Source organism: Cucumis melo, chromosome 8, assembly GCF_025177605.1.
Source record: "Cucumis melo cultivar AY chromosome 8, USDA_Cmelo_AY_1.0, whole genome shotgun sequence".
NCBI classification, from domain to species: domain Eukaryota; kingdom Viridiplantae; phylum Streptophyta; class Magnoliopsida; order Cucurbitales; family Cucurbitaceae; genus Cucumis; species Cucumis melo.
The window spans coordinates 16,214,303-16,232,171 of record NC_066864.1 but is presented as its reverse complement, the minus strand read 5'-3'; the positions used below and the strand labels follow the sequence as shown (position 1 = coordinate 16,232,171).

The 17,869-nt window shown below is 32.9% G+C and overlaps 2 protein-coding genes across 2 annotated transcripts; one reads left to right on the top strand and one right to left on the bottom strand.

Moving 5' to 3' along the window:
• Positions 1 to 8,337: 8,337 nt before the first annotated feature.
• Positions 8,338 to 14,192, top strand: LOC103499517 (cellulose synthase A catalytic subunit 3 [UDP-forming]-like). Its single transcript, XM_008462538.3, has 14 exons — positions 8,338 to 8,781; positions 8,868 to 9,063; positions 9,168 to 9,334; positions 9,436 to 9,505; positions 9,653 to 9,854; positions 10,251 to 10,517; positions 10,605 to 10,950; positions 11,056 to 11,193; positions 11,314 to 11,439; positions 11,518 to 11,730; positions 11,853 to 12,117; positions 12,399 to 12,601; positions 12,721 to 13,071; positions 13,229 to 14,192. Exons 1-14 carry the CDS (start codon positions 8,758 to 8,760, stop codon positions 13,811 to 13,813), a joined length of 3,153 nt encoding a protein of 1,050 aa, XP_008460760.1. The 5' UTR covers positions 8,338 to 8,757; the 3' UTR covers positions 13,814 to 14,192.
• A 3,091-nt stretch (positions 14,193 to 17,283) lies between these two features.
• LOC103499518 (uncharacterized) lies at positions 17,284 to 17,568 on the bottom strand. Its single transcript, XM_008462539.2, has one exon. The coding sequence runs from the start codon at positions 17,566 to 17,568 to the stop codon at positions 17,284 to 17,286; it is 285 nt and encodes a 94-aa protein (XP_008460761.1).
• Positions 17,569 to 17,869: the final 301 nt, after the last annotated feature.

Sequence of the window (17,869 nt, the reverse complement as noted above, 5' to 3'; positions counted from 1 at the left end):
GCTAGTTTCTTTAACTTCTGCACATTGCCTCAGCATGATTGTAGCAGCTGTTAAAGAGGTTGTGTTGTTCTCCCCTTCATATTGACATCTATCCACAATTACTTTGATGGTTTAGCCAACCACAAACAATATTTTGTGGTAAACATCTGTCAATGAATACCTTGGAAAATATTCGACTATCATCTTTGAGAACAATCAGTAAAGGACAATGTTAGAACAAGAAATAGCACATAAGAGGTGAACAAAATGTCTTGGGATCGTTCAACCCACATTCATTTTAATAGACTGAATAACAAAATCATACACGTAGCATACCTGTTAGTACGACATTGTGTCGAGTGCCACAAGAAACTTTATTTGCACACTTACCCTCCAATATTGGAGCATCCAAAAGTCTATAAGGACTACTAGAATGCTCTTTGGCAATAAAATCTCTCAAGTACAAGGAAGGAAGCAGATATCAAAAACCAAATATGTACCACAAACACACAAGGAAACAAGATTTGAGGCCTAACCATGAAAAAAATCTTGAATAGTGAGTTCAATATAATCTACAAATATCAAAGGCCTAACCAAATATGTACCCCCGACGCCATGTAATTTACAAAGATTTGAATAATGAGTTTAATATAATCTACAAAATTCGGGTGGTTTCATCCACCTGCCTATCGCTATTAACCTATTATGCAACAATTTCAAACAACGAGTATCGTTATGTATATTCTGGCAACGAGATGAACAAAATCAGATTTCACACCTTATGCATGTGTAGCTCGCAGCAAAACCACAAACTGTGCAGAAATGCCGGTGTGAGCTAGAGCTTTATAGTCCAATGACCGCCTTTATGTTTCCTTCGACGCAGCTCATAATAATGTTCAACTTTCCTCTTTGCACATTCCTAACAGCATTTTGAATTTGAATTCAATACTAAAACCTACAACTAATTCAAAATATAAATACTAAAACTAATAAACTAAACCACTTACCAGAATGAAGAGCGGCGGCGATAACGAAGGGCGAACAAGGACGACAATGATTATACGAGTTACGTCGAAGGGGATATGGGGCGGCGATTTCTCTCCTTCTCAATCTCTCTTTCAACTCTCTCAGCCTTCTGTTGGAAATGACTTATTAGGCTTGACCCAAATAGCAAAATATCAAATATTGTCCCACATTGATAAACTTTGAAGTGGGAAGAAGACATATAAACTCAAGTCTTGAAAGTGGCCTACTAACTGAGTAAGTGGTGATAGTATAACCCTGTCCCACACGCGCGCCGCCGCTGCCGTCCGATTGGTCGGACAGACGGGCTCAGGCACCTACGCTTGCGCGAAAAATAGGAATATAATTTTATTTCTATTTTTCTTTTATTTTTTGCGTTGGCAGCTAGGACACGTGTAATTCACTAACACAGTCAAGGCGGTCCGACTTCCTTGTTCAAAAGTGGCGCACATTCGCATCATTCAACGTTTTTCGTGCAACGTATTTGTTCGACGTTCACTCTCTGCCATATTTTTACGATCGTCGCTCGCGTCCTCTCTTTGCTGATATTCATTCTGCCTTCATCACCCCTCTATAAATTGGACAGAAGTCCTTCCATCATTCACACAAAAAAATATATTCACTTTGACCTCCTCCTCTCTTCCTCTCGTCTTCATACTATGCGTTCTGAGCATTTATAAAAGCCTTTGTTTTTATTCCTTGTGCTTACGAGTGCACGTTAGTACTGGGAAGCTGTGTTAACCTTGGGGAGTAACCGACATAACGATTAGCACCACGGTCAGTCAAACTTGCTTTCAGGACAGTGGTTCGTCATGGCACAACAATTATCCTGATCGACCATATCTTCTAACACCTTCTCCTTTTCAGTTTTATGAATTACAGAACTGGAAGTGGGCTTTTATAGGAAACTTCTAATGCACAATGAAGATGTTGGCAGACACCGCCTATTCCCGCCGTCATAAGTAAAACGTGAGAATAGATTCCACCTCTATCGATATTTTACCTATGACGTCGGGAAAAGGGTTAACCTCTCCCGATGTCTCTTGCATGGCATCAGGGGAGTTGAACAATTATTTAATTGTATACTTTTAGCCGATGTAGTCAACATAGACATTGAGAACGACCACACGTTCCCCAATACCTTTCGTAGAGACATCGGAAAAATGCAAGAATTAAATATTAATTTAACTTTTCCCAATGTCTTGAACCACAATGTCAAAACTACTCGTCTAGGCCAAAGTATGTTTACAGTCATCGAGGACGGGTCTTTGTTCCGACGGTGCCTTCACCGACTCTATTTCTGCATTGGGAAAGGCCCAATTTCTTGTGGTGAAATCACACAAAAGAAAACTCTCTAAAAAGAGTGAGTATACAATTTTAAGCTCATAGTAATTAATCCTCACAATAGAATAAAAATTTTGTCCCAAGGACAAGATGAAAAGAATGAAAATTGGAAGCTTTAGAGAAAATAACAATTGTGACTTTTGCAACTTTTAGAATTGTAAAGTCAAACAAAGTTGTTAAAAACTTTGGGGGAAAATAAATTATTTAAAAAGAGGAGAAAGATATTGAAATTCAAAATTATTTTGAGTCATTGGATGTAAGTAAAAGAAAATTGAATAATTGAGAGATAAACTCAACTAGCTGTTAGACATAAACACAAATAATATATAATAATTATGTATCATTTTTAAAATAATTTGTTTTAAAGCCCAATAAAAACAAGTTTATCATCTTTTTAAAAACTAGCTGTTGGACACAAAGATAAATAATAACATTAAACTCATTTTCTTTCTAAATTTCAATAGAAAAAACAAAAGTCACATATGTTACTCCTCCATTGCTCTAAGTGGCTTACTCTAATTGGTTAAAATTGATTATTTGGCCCCCACGTCACAATCTCGAGTATTTTTCTGTTAAGCTTCTTTTAATAATATTTTCTTTGTTTGAACTTCGATTTGGATGATTCAAGAAGCATTGGAACCATTGTTCCGAGGTTTACGTTATAAGCTATTCAAAATAATAAAATTGTCAACAAAAAATTTAGATTTTTATTATTATAAATTATATAATAATACAAAATAATAATCATGTAAATATTTAGGTTAAATTACAAATTTGGTCTCTATGGTTTTAAAAGGGTAGACTTTATTCTTTATAGTTTATAAGTATAATTTAGTCCTTTTGGTGTGATAAAATCATAGAAAATAGTATTGCTTGTAGGGACTATTAATAAAGGTTATCAAACCATAAAGACTATATATGAGATTTTATCCAACGATATGCTAAATTCTAAATTTGATCAAATAACATAAATTATAGCTATAAAAAAATTAACAATAGTTTATTGTCAGCTAAATTTTAATAGATAAGTAATATTGGTTTTATGATTTATAAATATATAGGATGAGCCACATTTAAATATTTTTTTAAAACTAGAATTCATATATATATACTTTTTTTTTTAATAGGCCACCAAAACACATATTTAAAGATATAAAATACAATATTATTTTGATTGAATGTCTTGGTTTCAGATTTTGCAGTAAGGAGTTGAATAAGTGAATCCAATCATAAAGAGCCCAATTAAGTGAGAATTAGGAAAAGAAACATAGAAATAAATAGCTATTTCCAACTCATCACCGACACAAACTGACAAATATCAAATTATGCACATGCTATTTTGTCTTTTTTTTTTTTATTTTTTATATTTTTTATATTTTTATATTTTTATATTACTATCCAATTTCTTTCTTATTTCTCTCTCCGGTTGGTGACCAGCACACTCATTTACTCCTCACCTTCGAACTCCCAAACTAATTTACACGCGCGCAGCCTTAAAATTTGCAATCTAAATCCTACCAATACACTCGCGAGTGTTCATATTTCTGTACTCGCAACTCAATTGTCAATGTTACTGTCGTTGTCGTGTCGGTCACACGGATCAAAGAGGTCCTTCTCCCATTCTGTGAACTCCAGTACCAAAGTAACCATTCATCTTCCTCCACGTCACCATCTCTATTGATTCCTGTCACCTCCCAGCTTCATCTTTCACTCTCCTTTTTACTTCCACCCTTACTCTCTCTCCAAAATTCAAGATTAGTTAATTATATACAATAACAATAATAATAATAATAATAATAATAATAATAATAATAATAATAATCTAATCTTATTATACAAATGATGAAAATGTTCCTATTAACAAATTGTTCAATCTCATCAAAAAAGAAATAATAACAAACAACAATTTATACTCCTTATTGCATTAATCAAAACTTTCAACTAAAATTTATGGTATATCAAACTTAAATTGTGATATTTTGTTATATTTATAAATATTTTTAAAAATTTTGTTATTTAAAATAATTTTTCTATTCGATACTATATTATAAAAATGTCTTTAAATCTTTATACTTTAGCTCAAAAACATCCATTTGAATAGTTAAATATTTGAAAAATATCTTTAAATATTTATAAAAAGTTCAAAACATATCATTACTCTTAGTTTTGGATAGAAATCATTAATATTTCTTAGAAAATATAACAAAACGATAAAATATTTACACTGTATATAACAATTTCGAAAACGAAAAAAGCTCGTAAGCCCACTATGAAAAATACCAAAAATACCTCGTCAACAACGCGCGTAATATATTTGGTACACGATTGTTTAGATTTGGCTAAACAAATTTTTCACGATCGTTTAGATTTGTCTAAATGATCATTTATTTTTTTTACACGATCCTTTAGATTTGGCTACTTCAATCTAAACCATTTTTTTCAAGATTTTTTATACACAATCATTTATATTTGACTATTTTTTATACAAGATTGTTTCCAAATCTAAACGACATAAAAAGAAGTACGATAGAAAAAAATCGCAGCGAATAAGAGAAGAAAGACGAAAAGACAAACTTGAAATATTTAAAAAATGGCTAACTTCATTGACTTTATCATATGGACCGTAAATATTTTTAATGGTATGTTTTATTTATAAAAATTTCTCTAACCTTCAACTAAAAAAAGTTCTAAAAATACTTTTACACCATAAAAATAAATACACAATTTTAAAAATGAGTTAAAAGTGCTAATGTTCACTAAGTTTTATTGAGTTCATGGATAGCCAATTGCAAAACAAATTATATTTTTATTTTTCATTTATTCGTTCAATTATACATAATTTTTCTCTCAGAATCAGAACTTTAAGGTCAGTGATCATTATTTTTAATTTACTGTTATCTACACTATTTTACTTTCAATATTTTTCTTTCCTTATCTACCTTTTAATAATAGTTGAAAAAATCAAATCAAATACTGAACCGAGTAGTTTTTAAAAACGTATCTTTTGAATGTAACAGAAAAAAATTCAATCATTATATTTAAAAGATGCAAATCATGGTATGAAATGAAAAAAAATAGGTTTAACTTGCAATTGGTGGGTGGGGGGGGGGGGGGGTGAATTAGTTACAAATCTAAGTTAAAACATAACATCCTATCACTGAAGTCTCATCCATCTTCAATTTATGTTTTCATTGCATTTAACACAATGCTTATTAAGATGGAGTTGGTAAATGTTGAGTTATAGGAGCTTTCCCCTCTAAATGATCTTTATGATATGGTAAAAAATATTTATTTGAAAAAGAGTAACTATCTAACTATTAAACTTTAATCGTTAATGAACTTTTAAAATTGTAATAATTTAAGTTATTAGTCCTAAATATTTAAGAAAATTATACTAAATGATAAAATTGGTAAAAATATTTATAAAATATAACAAAAGTTCAGTTGACTTCTTTTAGTGTTTATATGTGATAAATTGTGAAATTTTGTTGCATTTTTGTAAATATTTGTATTCATTTTACAATATCTAAAAACAAAAAATATATAATTCAAAACTTAAAACGTTAAAAAACACAAGCAATGAAACTGTAGGTTCATACATTTTTAGAACTTGTAACATAAAACATGAAAATTAGGCGGAAGTTATAACTAGTTTCATGACATGCTTACTGATTCTTAGAATCATTCATTGAAGTGTCCTTGCTCATTCCTGAATTACAAATATATCATACAAAAGGGTGAGTATAGAATACTCACTAACTCTTATTCTACTACTGAGTCAAACTATATGTTTATGTCCAATAAACGGTACATACTTTTAGAACATGCAATCATCTACCAAGCTTAGATTCTCACTCAAATAGAAAAATTATTGAAGGGCACAAAAAAAAAAAAAGTTAGATTTAAGTGCAAGAAAATATTTTATCTTTTTAGAAAATGAAATTAAAAGATGTATCCAAACAATAAGTTTCAAGGGACCATTTAAGAGAGATTTGATTACCCCTAACAAGAAAAGAAAAAAAAAAATCACACAATAACATTTTCATCAGCATGTTGATACCTCTATCAATATTTCTACACTATTACCAATCGTAATTGAGATGGATGATGAAAGGACATTTTTGTTGTCAATAGAAAAATAATAAATTATTAAAAATGATCAATAAAATATGATTAATATAAATATGGTAAAAAAAATAAACATGATAAGAAAATGCAATTATGTAGAATAATTGCAACAACTAATTTGTTAAGATTACTAATCAAGTATATAACAACCATTTAAAAGAATTGCAAGCGAAATCTATTGTTTTGAAAGTTGAATTTAAATTTTACTATAATTGATTTTTTTTTTATTATACTATATCTATAATTACTTTGAATTTGATTGCTATATTTAGGTATCGTTAAAGTTAATTTTTATAAATATAACATAATACTAAAATATTTACAATCCATGTAACAAAATCTAAAAGCTCGTGATATTTTCAAAAATTTCAGGTTTGCCCTAGAATAATACTGACTATTTTTTCACTTCGTTTTCTTCTTCTTTACGATTTATTATCTCCTCTTCATACTATTAGTTCCTTCTTACTATTACTTCTTCTTCATTTTACAATATTATGGTTATTTATATAAATATTTACCAATTTTCTTCATTTTCTCTTCCAGAATTTCTTTTTTCTTCTTTATTTCTTATCTTCTTTTCCTTTTCTTCTTGGTACATGATTAGATCGTTAGACTTGTTACGAGATCGTTTAGATCAAGTAGAAGGGTACAAGATCGTTTAGATTTAGTACAAAGGTACAAGATCATTTTAGACTTGGTAGAGTACAAGACCGTTTAGGCTTGCTATGAGACCGTTTATGTTGGAAAATATGTAAGAATGTCGATCAATAGGGAATTGTTGTGTCGTGATGAACCACTGCCCTGAAAGCAATTTCGACCGACCGTGGTGCTAATCGTGTTGCCGGTTGCTCCCTAAGGTTAACACGGCTTCTTAATTCTAATATGCACTTACCGAAAGTAGGAACAGATACAAGAACCAGACTCAAACCTCAGAGAAGGTAAGTGAGTGGGAAGAGAGAATTTGGTAGAGAGGAGAGGATGAATAGTTTTCTGATGATGAAAGAAATGAGAAATAAGGCTCAATTTATAGGAGAGAAGCTCCAACTGCAATTCGAAAAAGACATCGGACAGATGGACGAGCGTGCGGGTTGGCAACAACTGTAGAACGTCCAAGTGACCCGCGTACATTGAAATCTACCAGGTGACTCGCACACGTTGGAATACCAAATCAGACTCGAGCGGACTGAATACCTGTACGACGAAGATAACTAACGGGAATAAAAAATAATTTCCAAAAAATAATCAGGCAAGTAATAGAAATTTCTTTCTTTATTCACGCAAGCGCGATTATCCGAACCTGCCCTTCCGACCGGATGGACGACCGGTGATGCGCGTGTAGTGACAGGATTATGCTATCACCACCAACATATTTTGCATTCCTATTTCATGTCTTTGATATATAAATTCACTAATTACCTCTTCAAAATTTATCGATGTGAGACAAAGCATATTAACTTGTTTATGGGTCAAAGGCCTAAATGTCATTTCTAACATGTTAGACTTATTACAAAATCGTTGCTAAGAGATCGTTTATACTAGGTACGAGTTTAGACTGGGTACAAAATCATTTTTCATCTGTATGTGACTGATTAATTGGGGGTATTTTTGTTATTTTATGTAGCGGACTTGTGGACTTTTTCCTTTTCTAAATTTTTTTACACGGTATAAATATTTTGAAAAAAAAAACCCTATCGTTAATTTATATTTAAACTTTTAAAAAATATCCATAGTATTGTAGTGATATTTTCATGGACATTTCTAACATGGAGAGTTCCACATTGTGGATAATTGACATTTCCTTTTTAAAAAAACCATCTGAATTTAGTAAAAATTTAGTGTATAAATTAATCCAAAAAAGTTCATTTGGATGGTTCCTTCTTCTACCGTACTATTGAGCAGTGAGTATGAAAAAATCCCAATCAAAATCAAAGATTGAGAAAGAGAATAATTGAAAATGGTGAGAAAAATTTCACTGAGAAAAAGTAAAAGAAAAGAAAGAAATTCAACAACAAGACTGAGAGAGGTTGGATTGGATCTGTGTTGTCTTAGCGTCGGTGGCTTTTCTGACCCATAAATTCCTTTCATCTTCTTCTTCAATCGCTTTCTTCTTCACACATTTCTCCACTTTTAACCAATCCCCATTTCACTTTGCCCTCTCACATCTCCAGATCCCCATTTTTCCATGTCCAACTTTGAGTTTCCATGAAGTAATCCAGAGTTGTTCCTTTCACTGTTGCTTCTTTTGCTTAACATCCATTACAATCTTCGACTGGACTAGCAGCCATGGAGGTCGATACTAATCCTGGGGTAATTTAACTCTTTTCCCATTTCTCAATTTTGTTCTTATCTTCTGTTTCTAACTGGTTCTTGTGATTTGATGATTTTTGTTTCAGAAACCGTCTAAACAGATTGGGGGCGGCCAGGTTTGTCAGATCTGCAGTGATTCCGTTGGCACGACGGCCGACGGCGAGCCGTTTGTTGCGTGTGATGTTTGTGCATTTCCGGTCTGCCGTCCATGTTATGAGTACGAGAGGAAAGATGGGAATCAGTCTTGCCCTCAATGCAAGACTAAATACAAGTGGCATAAAGGTTTTGATTCGATCCAATCTACTGTTTTAGAGTTTGATTTTGTTTTTGTAGTTCTTGAACATTTGATGGTAATGGGATGGATCGGTTTGTTTCTTTGTTTTTAGGAAGTCCTCCTGTTAATGGGGAGGCAGTAGAAGATGGTGATGGCAATGGAGTGGGAGGGGCACAAGAAAGGCATCATAAGATGCCAGAGCGCACCCTTAGCTGGGATACTAATTATGATAAGGAGGGATCTTTTAATCACATTCCTTTGCTCACCACTGGACGATCTGTAAGTTGATCTAGTGGTTTGCTTTATTTTATTCAACTATGTTTCTGTTTGTTGGACTTGGAATTGAATTTGGTGGTTTTCTGGTATTCTCTATGCTTTAGGTTTCTGGAGAACTGTCGGCTGCATCTCCGGAGCGGCTGTCCATGGCCTCTCCTGAAAGCGGGAGCCGAGGTAAGCTCATATTAAGCTCATATAGTTGGTACTTCTTATGATAGATTTAAGGGGTTCGGTGGTTCTATGTCTGATAAATGCGTATGGGAAGGAAAGTAAACTTTGTCATGATGTTTTTTTTTAAAATGTTTGTTTGATAATTGGCAGCTAACTATAGAATCATGGATCAATCAAGAGACTCGGGTTCGGCTAGGTTTGGCAATGTGGCCTGGAAAGAGAGAATAGATAGTTGGAAGGTGAAGCAAGACAAGAGTGTGCCGCCAATGAGTGTCAGTCATGCACCTTCTGAAGGGAGGGGTGGTGCAGATTTTGATGCCAGCACTGATGTAGTGATCGATGATTCTTTACTGTGAGTGCTTAATTTGGTCTCTTGTTCTTATATAGTTTCTACCATTTCACAGCGTAACTACTATTGACTGCATTTTGGAAGAGTAAAATGATTATGTGAGGAGTGTGAACCAAAACAAGAAAAAACTTATTATCAGCATTGTTTTGAACCGTCACATTGCTTTCGTGAAAGATATGGTTTTTATCTTCTTTTACATGAAGAAGGATACGTTCTTATCTCTAAGTTTTCAAAATAGCAAATGGGCTTTATGTTTTTGGCTCAAATACCATCGATCTATGCGAGTGATACTCAAGTAATCAACCTTTGCATGATACTACTCTCCACTCGAATAATCTCCTAAATGTTATTTTCTTGTACCTGCTTTCTAACTGTTATTCTCATTTGTTGGCATTGCAGAAATGACGAAGCTCGCCAGCCTCTATCGAGGAAGGTTTCTATTCCATCCTCTAGGATTAATCCTTACAGGATGGTCATCGTTCTACGGCTTATTATTCTTTGCATCTTCTTGCACTATCGGATTACAAATCCAGTTCCAAATGCCTTTGCTCTGTGGTTAATATCAGTGATTTGTGAGATTTGGTTTGCTATATCTTGGATTTTGGATCAGTTCCCCAAGTGGCTCCCGGTTAATCGTGAGACATATCTTGATAGGCTTGCTCTAAGGTTGGGTTTTAGCTTTCATTATGAGCAATTCACTTCTATGTTTGTCCTTCCCTTGAAATTTTAATCTTAAATATTTGTGATTTGCAGATATGATCGTGAAGGAGAGCCATCTCAGTTGGCTGCTGTCGACATATTTGTCAGTACTGTCGACCCTCTGAAAGAACCTCCCCTTGTCACTGCCAATACGGTCCTATCAATTCTTTCTGTGGACTATCCAGTTGATAAAGTTTCTTGCTACGTGTCTGACGATGGAGCTGCTATGTTAACATTTGAAGCTTTGTCCGAAACCTCAGAATTTGCTAGAAAATGGGTTCCCTTCTGCAAGAAGTACAGCATTGAGCCACGAGCACCAGAGTGGTATTTTGCTCAGAAGATTGATTACTTAAAGGACAAGGTCCAACCATCATTTGTGAAGGAGCGGAGAGCAATGAAGGTAGTAACTCCCATTCCTTCCATATTATTTTCTTTTCTATGGCTACGTTACACTAAAGTTCCTTTATCATCCCCATAGTTGACTGACTTTGCTTCTGTGTTACAGAGAGAATACGAGGAGTTTAAAATTCGTATTAATGGACTTGTTGCTAAGGCACAGAAAGTTCCTGATGAAGGGTGGGTCATGCAAGATGGTACCCCATGGCCTGGAAATAACACAAGAGATCATCCTGGAATGATACAGGTCTGTACGTCATCTGGAATTAAAACTGCTGTCTCAGTGCCCATTGTTCTTCATTGCTGCTTAAATCTTGTTTTTATTACTTACTGCAGTCTCATTGTGCTGTTTTTTATAAATTTTCAGGTTTTCTTAGGGCACAGTGGAGGACTTGATACTGATGGTAACGAGCTTCCACGTTTAGTTTATGTTTCTCGTGAGAAGCGTCCTGGTTTCCAGCATCACAAAAAGGCTGGTGCTATGAATGCTCTTGTGAGTAGATGATTTTAGAAAATTTCTCAATTTCTCTTTACTTCTATATCTTTCTTTGAATGACTCACCTCTGTTCAGGTTCGTGTATCTGCTGTTCTTACCAATGGACCCTTCTTGTTGAATCTTGATTGTGATCACTACATAAACAACAGTAAGGCGTTGCGGGAAGCTATGTGTTTTATGATGGATCCTAATCTTGGTAAATCAGTTTGCTATGTTCAGTTTCCTCAGAGGTTTGATGGAATTGATAGAAATGATCGATATGCCAACCGAAACACTGTTTTCTTTGATGTAAGTTTTGTCTAGATATCTTCAGTCGCAGTTCAGTATTTGTGTATTTTGTTATATAGATTTTCTTTCACTATGTCCTGGTCGCCTGTATTTAATTTATTAAAATTTTATGTGGCTTATAGATCAATCTTCGAGGCTTGGATGGTATCCAAGGTCCAGTTTATGTGGGAACGGGATGTGTTTTCAATCGAACTGCGTTGTACGGCTATGAGCCCCCTCTCAAGTCCAAGCATAAAAAACCAGGGGTATTCTCCAGTTGCTTTGGGAAATCGAAAAAGAAAAGTTCTAAATCAAAAAGAAAGGATTCTGACAAGAAGCAATCTAGTAAAAATGTTGATCCCACCGTGCCAATATTCAACCTCGAAGATATTGAGGAAGGAGTTGAAGGTAAAGTCTTCATTTATTTGCTTTAGCAGTATTTTCCAGGCTTATGCTCTCTATTTGCGTAGTTGTTGGCATTTGTTTTCCTTTATAGCAATATAAAATAATGTTGCTCCTTTCTCCATGTAAGTTCAGTTTTGTAATGTACTTTTAAATGAGAACTATTTACCTTTCTCCAATTCTAATTTTTGGTACTTGTTTAGTCTTCTTGATGTCTGTACGCAAGTCTAACGTTCTACTTTGCACCTTGAAATGGGGTACTAATTTCCATATATCATCCAATCCAGGTGCTGGGTTTGATGACGAGAAATCACTACTAATGTCGCAAATGAGCCTGGAGAAGAGGTTTGGTCAATCAGCTGTATTTGTTGCTTCCACACTAATGGAAAATGGTGGCGTGCCGCAATCTGCCACTCCAGAATCTCTCCTTAAAGAAGCGATTCATGTCATCAGTTGTGGATACGAGGATAAAACAGACTGGGGAAGTGAAGTATGAATCCATTTCCTTCCAAATCCATTAATTTACGTTGGAAGCAACAATTGTTTGCGCTCATAATTTTTTGATGAAATTTTCTGTTCTAAGAGATGTGTTAACATTTGGTGGTGCAGATTGGATGGATCTATGGTTCCGTCACAGAAGATATTTTGACAGGGTTCAAGATGCATGCCCGTGGCTGGAGATCAATCTATTGCATCCCAGACCGTCCTGCATTTAAAGGATCTGCTCCCATTAATCTTTCTGATCGTCTTAACCAAGTGCTTCGGTGGGCGTTAGGTTCAGTTGAAATTCTTTTCAGTCGGCATTGTCCTATGTGGTACGGTTATGGTGGACGGTTGAAATGGCTAGAGAGATTTGCTTATGTTAACACAACCATTTATCCAATAACATCCATTCCTCTTCTTGCCTATTGTACCTTACCTGCCATATGTTTACTCACTGGAAAGTTTATCATTCCTCAGGTAAGAAGGATTACATTTTTTTTGGAATCCATCAGTTAATCAGTGATTTCTATGTTAAAGATGCATTTAGTTTATAAAAACTGTGCTACAAATACAATCCTTTTGCTCAAGTATCACTGAATCAATGTGTATTTTGTTGTTTGTTCTTTCATTACAGATCAGCAACCTTGCTAGCATCTGGTTCATCTCTCTCTTTCTTTCCATCTTTGCTACCGGTATTCTGGAAATGAGATGGAGTGGTGTTGGAATTGATGAATGGTGGAGAAACGAACAATTCTGGGTTATTGGAGGTGTGTCGGCCCATCTTTTTGCTGTCTTCCAAGGTCTTCTTAAAGTTCTTGCGGGAATTGACACAAACTTCACGGTTACTTCGAAAGCATCCGACGAAGATGGAGATTTTGCTGAGCTCTACATGTTCAAGTGGACCACTCTTCTCATTCCCCCAACTACTCTCCTAATTATCAACATAGTTGGAGTTGTTGCTGGAATTTCTTATGCCATCAACAGTGGTTATCAATCTTGGGGACCCCTTTTCGGCAAACTGTTCTTTGCTTTCTGGGTGATTATTCATCTGTATCCCTTCCTTAAGGGTCTGATGGGTCGCCAGAACCGAACTCCCACAATTGTGGTTGTATGGTCTATCCTCCTTGCCTCAATCTTCTCTCTTTTATGGGTTCGGATCGATCCCTTCACAACTCGGGTAACTGGTCCTGATGTCGAACAGTGTGGAATCAACTGCTAAAGGGAGTTTATATTTTATACAGATAAGATGAAGAAAGGAAACAATAGTCTCAAACGAAAACATGATCCAGATCAGGCAATTTATTTTCTGTTATCGTCCCTGAATTGGTATCTGGAAGCTAATGCAGGTACAAACCTATAGCTTATCTATGGACGATCGTATTTAATTTATTTTATTCGGTGCTGTGTTTTAGAGTTTGAAGTTACAAAAGAGATTGATTTCAGAAGTTGATGATGATCTTGATCTCTTCAAATTTTTTCCCCTCCCCTTAAATGTTCTTTGTATGTACAAATAAAACTGATGACACATGATGATACTTGTTTGTTACTCTTCTTTCTCATGTATTAAGTATAAACTATGATGCTGGTTAATTATTTAACGCTTATTGTCTTTTTTTATTTTTTTTGCAAACTTTTATCTTGAATCAAATGTTAGCGGAGGAGTGTTTTAAAGCAAAAGAAAGCGAAAGAAAAAGCTCAAAAGTCTTAGAAAGTGAGAGATAGTTTGAATTTTACGAAAGCCATTATTGGAGGCATAAATGTAGAAGATCCTTTTGTGGGAGTTCTCACATTCAAAATTCAAAGGAGGATTTTTAGTTTAACAATATCTTAGAATATTCGTCAAAAAAAAAAAAATAATAATGCAATCAGGACATGACTCTCTCTTTTCCCTCACAATTGTTCTATAAAATAAATCTCGAAATAAATTTTTTCACATTTTAATGTTGGAGGATCCAATCAGAATCATTATCTCTCAAAGATGCATATAACTTGGTTTAAATATTAGGTTAATTAAAAAATTGGTCTTAATAATATATTAATAAAAGTATTATAACAACAATAATATTGAACACATGATTGAGAGAATTAAAATTTAGAAGTTAGTACTACTAGGTTTGATAAAATCATCTTTTATGGTTTCTTACATAAATAGTCGTTATCATGAAAGGATTTTATTAAACCATATGGAAGTTTTAATTATAAATAAAAAAAAGACCATGACCTAATTTTCTACGGATGATAATGATTAGATTGAGTAGTATAAATATAACTTGTAATTAGGATGTATTCCTTTTTTTTCTTTCTTCTTTATGAAGTTGGAGTTTCAAATAATCGTAATAATACTAAAAATAAAAATGAAGGTGAACAACGAAACAAAACAAATGCTCTTACTATATTTTGTTACATTAGATCTAAAATTAATTTTTATGTATAATCTAAATGTAAACTTTCAATTGTGTATTTAATAGGCCTGTAAACTTAAAAAAGTATTAAATAATTCAAAGACCAACTATATGCAAAATTAAACTACACAATTAAAAATTTAGGGATGAACACAAAACTGAAAGTTTTTAACAATATATTTAATATATTTTAAAATCCATAGATTAGACACAAAAATTAATTTTGAAAGACTTGAATTTAATAACTTTTTTTTTTTTTTTTCTCAAAGTATAACAATTGTTGGGATGGATGATTGGACCCCAACGATAAAAAAAGGTAAAAGCAGGCCATTACTAATGGGCTCATTGTAGTACAGTTCAAAGACTCAAGGTTGCACCAACAAAACTACCCAATTGGGACTTGATTGGATGGTGGTTTATTTTGGTTGGGTTTAATTGTACATGAATGATGATGATGAATGAGTTGAGTTCATAATTTGTATTGTACCCTTGTAAGTTGTAAAATAAACCAATAGTACTTTGAAATAGTGACATGTTGTCAAAAGGAATAAAATTAAGAAATCAAAGATTATAAAGAAGACAGCTTTTGCAAAAGTGGAAATTCAAATGCATTTTAAGTACCAAAGTTCAAGAAATTAGGGGGACCCTTCACTGCCAAACTTCTCTTTTTCCCCTTTTCTCATTTTGCCTTTGAATTTGGGTTTCATTGTATACTTTTAGTCTTTTATGTTTCTTTCAAAAAGAAAAGTAGTCCAATTTTAATTTCTAAATTTCTATACTGAAATTACAATTATTAAAATTAGATATTTGAAAGTACACAGATAAAATAAAAATAATTCCAAAATATAGAGACAAAAATTTATTTTAACTAAAAAAAGGAAAATATCAATTTATACTCAAAACTTTAAACTTGTATAAACTTAAACCGTAGGTTAATAATTGTTTCAATTCAAACTCCAAACTAATTATTTCAATTTAGTTCTTAAAACTTTAAAAGTGCATTCATTTAAACCCTAAACTTATAAAATTTTATCAATTTAAATATTTCATTATGCTTTGTTTAGATATACTTTTGAAGGTTTAAAGTTTAAATTGATATATTTACGAAAGTTAAGAGTTTAAATAGATATATTTATAAAAGCTTAAGGTTTAAATTGATACAACTTCCGGGTTTAGAGTTTAAATTGGTATAATTATTGGTTTGAGGTCCAAAATTGATGTAACTCCATAGTTCAATTATAAATTGCTATTTGCCCTAAAAATGACAATATATTACTATTTTTTTATGTATAAATTTTGAAGTAAATACTAAATTCAAGTTTTATTGATCAAAGTAAATAGATAAAGGAAAATTGTAAAAAATGACAAACTCGACAAAATATTTACAAAATATATCAAAATTTTGGATTCTCAATGATAGACGTTGATATGCTTCTATGAGTCATATTGATAGACATTAATAGAAGTTTATGAGTATCTATTATTAATAAAATTCAAAATTTTACTATTTATTATAATTGTTGTAGTTTATTTTACTATATTTAAAAATAGCTCCAGATAAACATTCTAATGTATAAAATAGACATAAATGCCAAAATACCCGATCCAAAATGGTATTATTTTTTCAAAGAGAACAGGTCAATGTACATTGTTGCTTATTACATTTTAATCTGCAGGTTGTAACAATTTGATTAAAAAAAAAAAAAAGGCAATTTTGCTACCTATAACCCTAAAATATATCCTTTCAAAATTTTAAAACATTTTCGGTTTTCACTCGGGTTTAAAGGTTTAATTTAATTTTTAGATTTCAAAATACAATACTTCTAGGAATTTTTCAAAAATAAAAAAGGTCGACAAACTATTTATTTTATATAAAATAAAACCTACAAAATTTATTACAGTTAGATTTTTAAATATTTTGTAAAATGTTTTTTTTTTTTGTTAGGACAATTTCTCATAATTTTAACCCTGAGTTTTTTTTTTTAATTTAATTTTTTAAAATACATTTGATCTATAGCAGTTTAAACTTTGATTTGTTTTACAAAAGATTTACTTTATATGATATTAATGTCTATTAATTAAATTAAAAGAATTATAAACAATTATAATTAAAGAAAATTGTCTCTGAGTGCATTTTAAAGGGAAATAATAGAAGAAAAATGGGAAAATGATGGAAAGCAAAGCACATGAAATTCTTCTGCTACGTTACATTTCCATACAATCACACAAATTTTCCAATTTCTTAAAAAAGAAATAACCTAGAAATTACTATATTACACACCTGATCTCACTTCTTCTCCTCCTCCGCCACTTCCGACGGCGGAGCAGGGAGGCTGCTGCCGTCAATGCAGCTGTTGCACCTTGTTTGAACCCAACCTTCAATGTCGTCGGTTCCTCCATCGCAGAGGCGAGCAAAAACTCGAGCAATGACACCTAAAATGGTGATTGCCGCCAGCAGCACCAGGAGCGTCTGGACGGAGTGACGAGTGGAGTGGGATGGCTCCGCGGGTGGCTCCGGCAGCAGCTGCATTTGACCGTCGAGCTTGATTGCATTTGGTGGTGGTGCCCTCATTTTTGAATATATATATTATAAAGAGAAACAAAGAAAAAGAAAAGAGATCGTATAGTGGTAATGGTTTATTGGCTTTATGCTTTGTATCAAATACCCAAAACAACTTTTAATTTTGTCTCTTTTTCAACTTTAAACGGACTTCAGTAAGTTTAAGTTTTTGCTGTTTGGTCCTTCAACTTTTATAAACTTCAATTGCTATACTTTTAAATTTAATTTCTAAATTTCAGCAAGTAACAATTTCGTTTTTAAAGTATCTATGAAGTTGTTTACAATCACATTTCCTAAACATTTTATTTGATTA

Coding starts and splice junctions, on each gene's coding strand:
- LOC103499518 (XM_008462539.2), bottom strand. CDS start 17,568: ATGAGGGCACCACCACCAAATGCAATCAAGCTCGACGGTCAAATGCAG.
- LOC103499517 (XM_008462538.3), top strand. CDS start 8,758: ATGGAGGTCGATACTAATCCTGGG. Junction 10,518..10,604: donor CTTGATAGGCTTGCTCTAAG/GTTGGGTTTTAG, acceptor TGTGATTTGCAG/ATATGATCGTGAAGGAGAGC. Junction 11,731..11,852: donor GAAACACTGTTTTCTTTGAT/GTAAGTTTTGTC, acceptor TGTGGCTTATAG/ATCAATCTTCGAGGCTTGGA.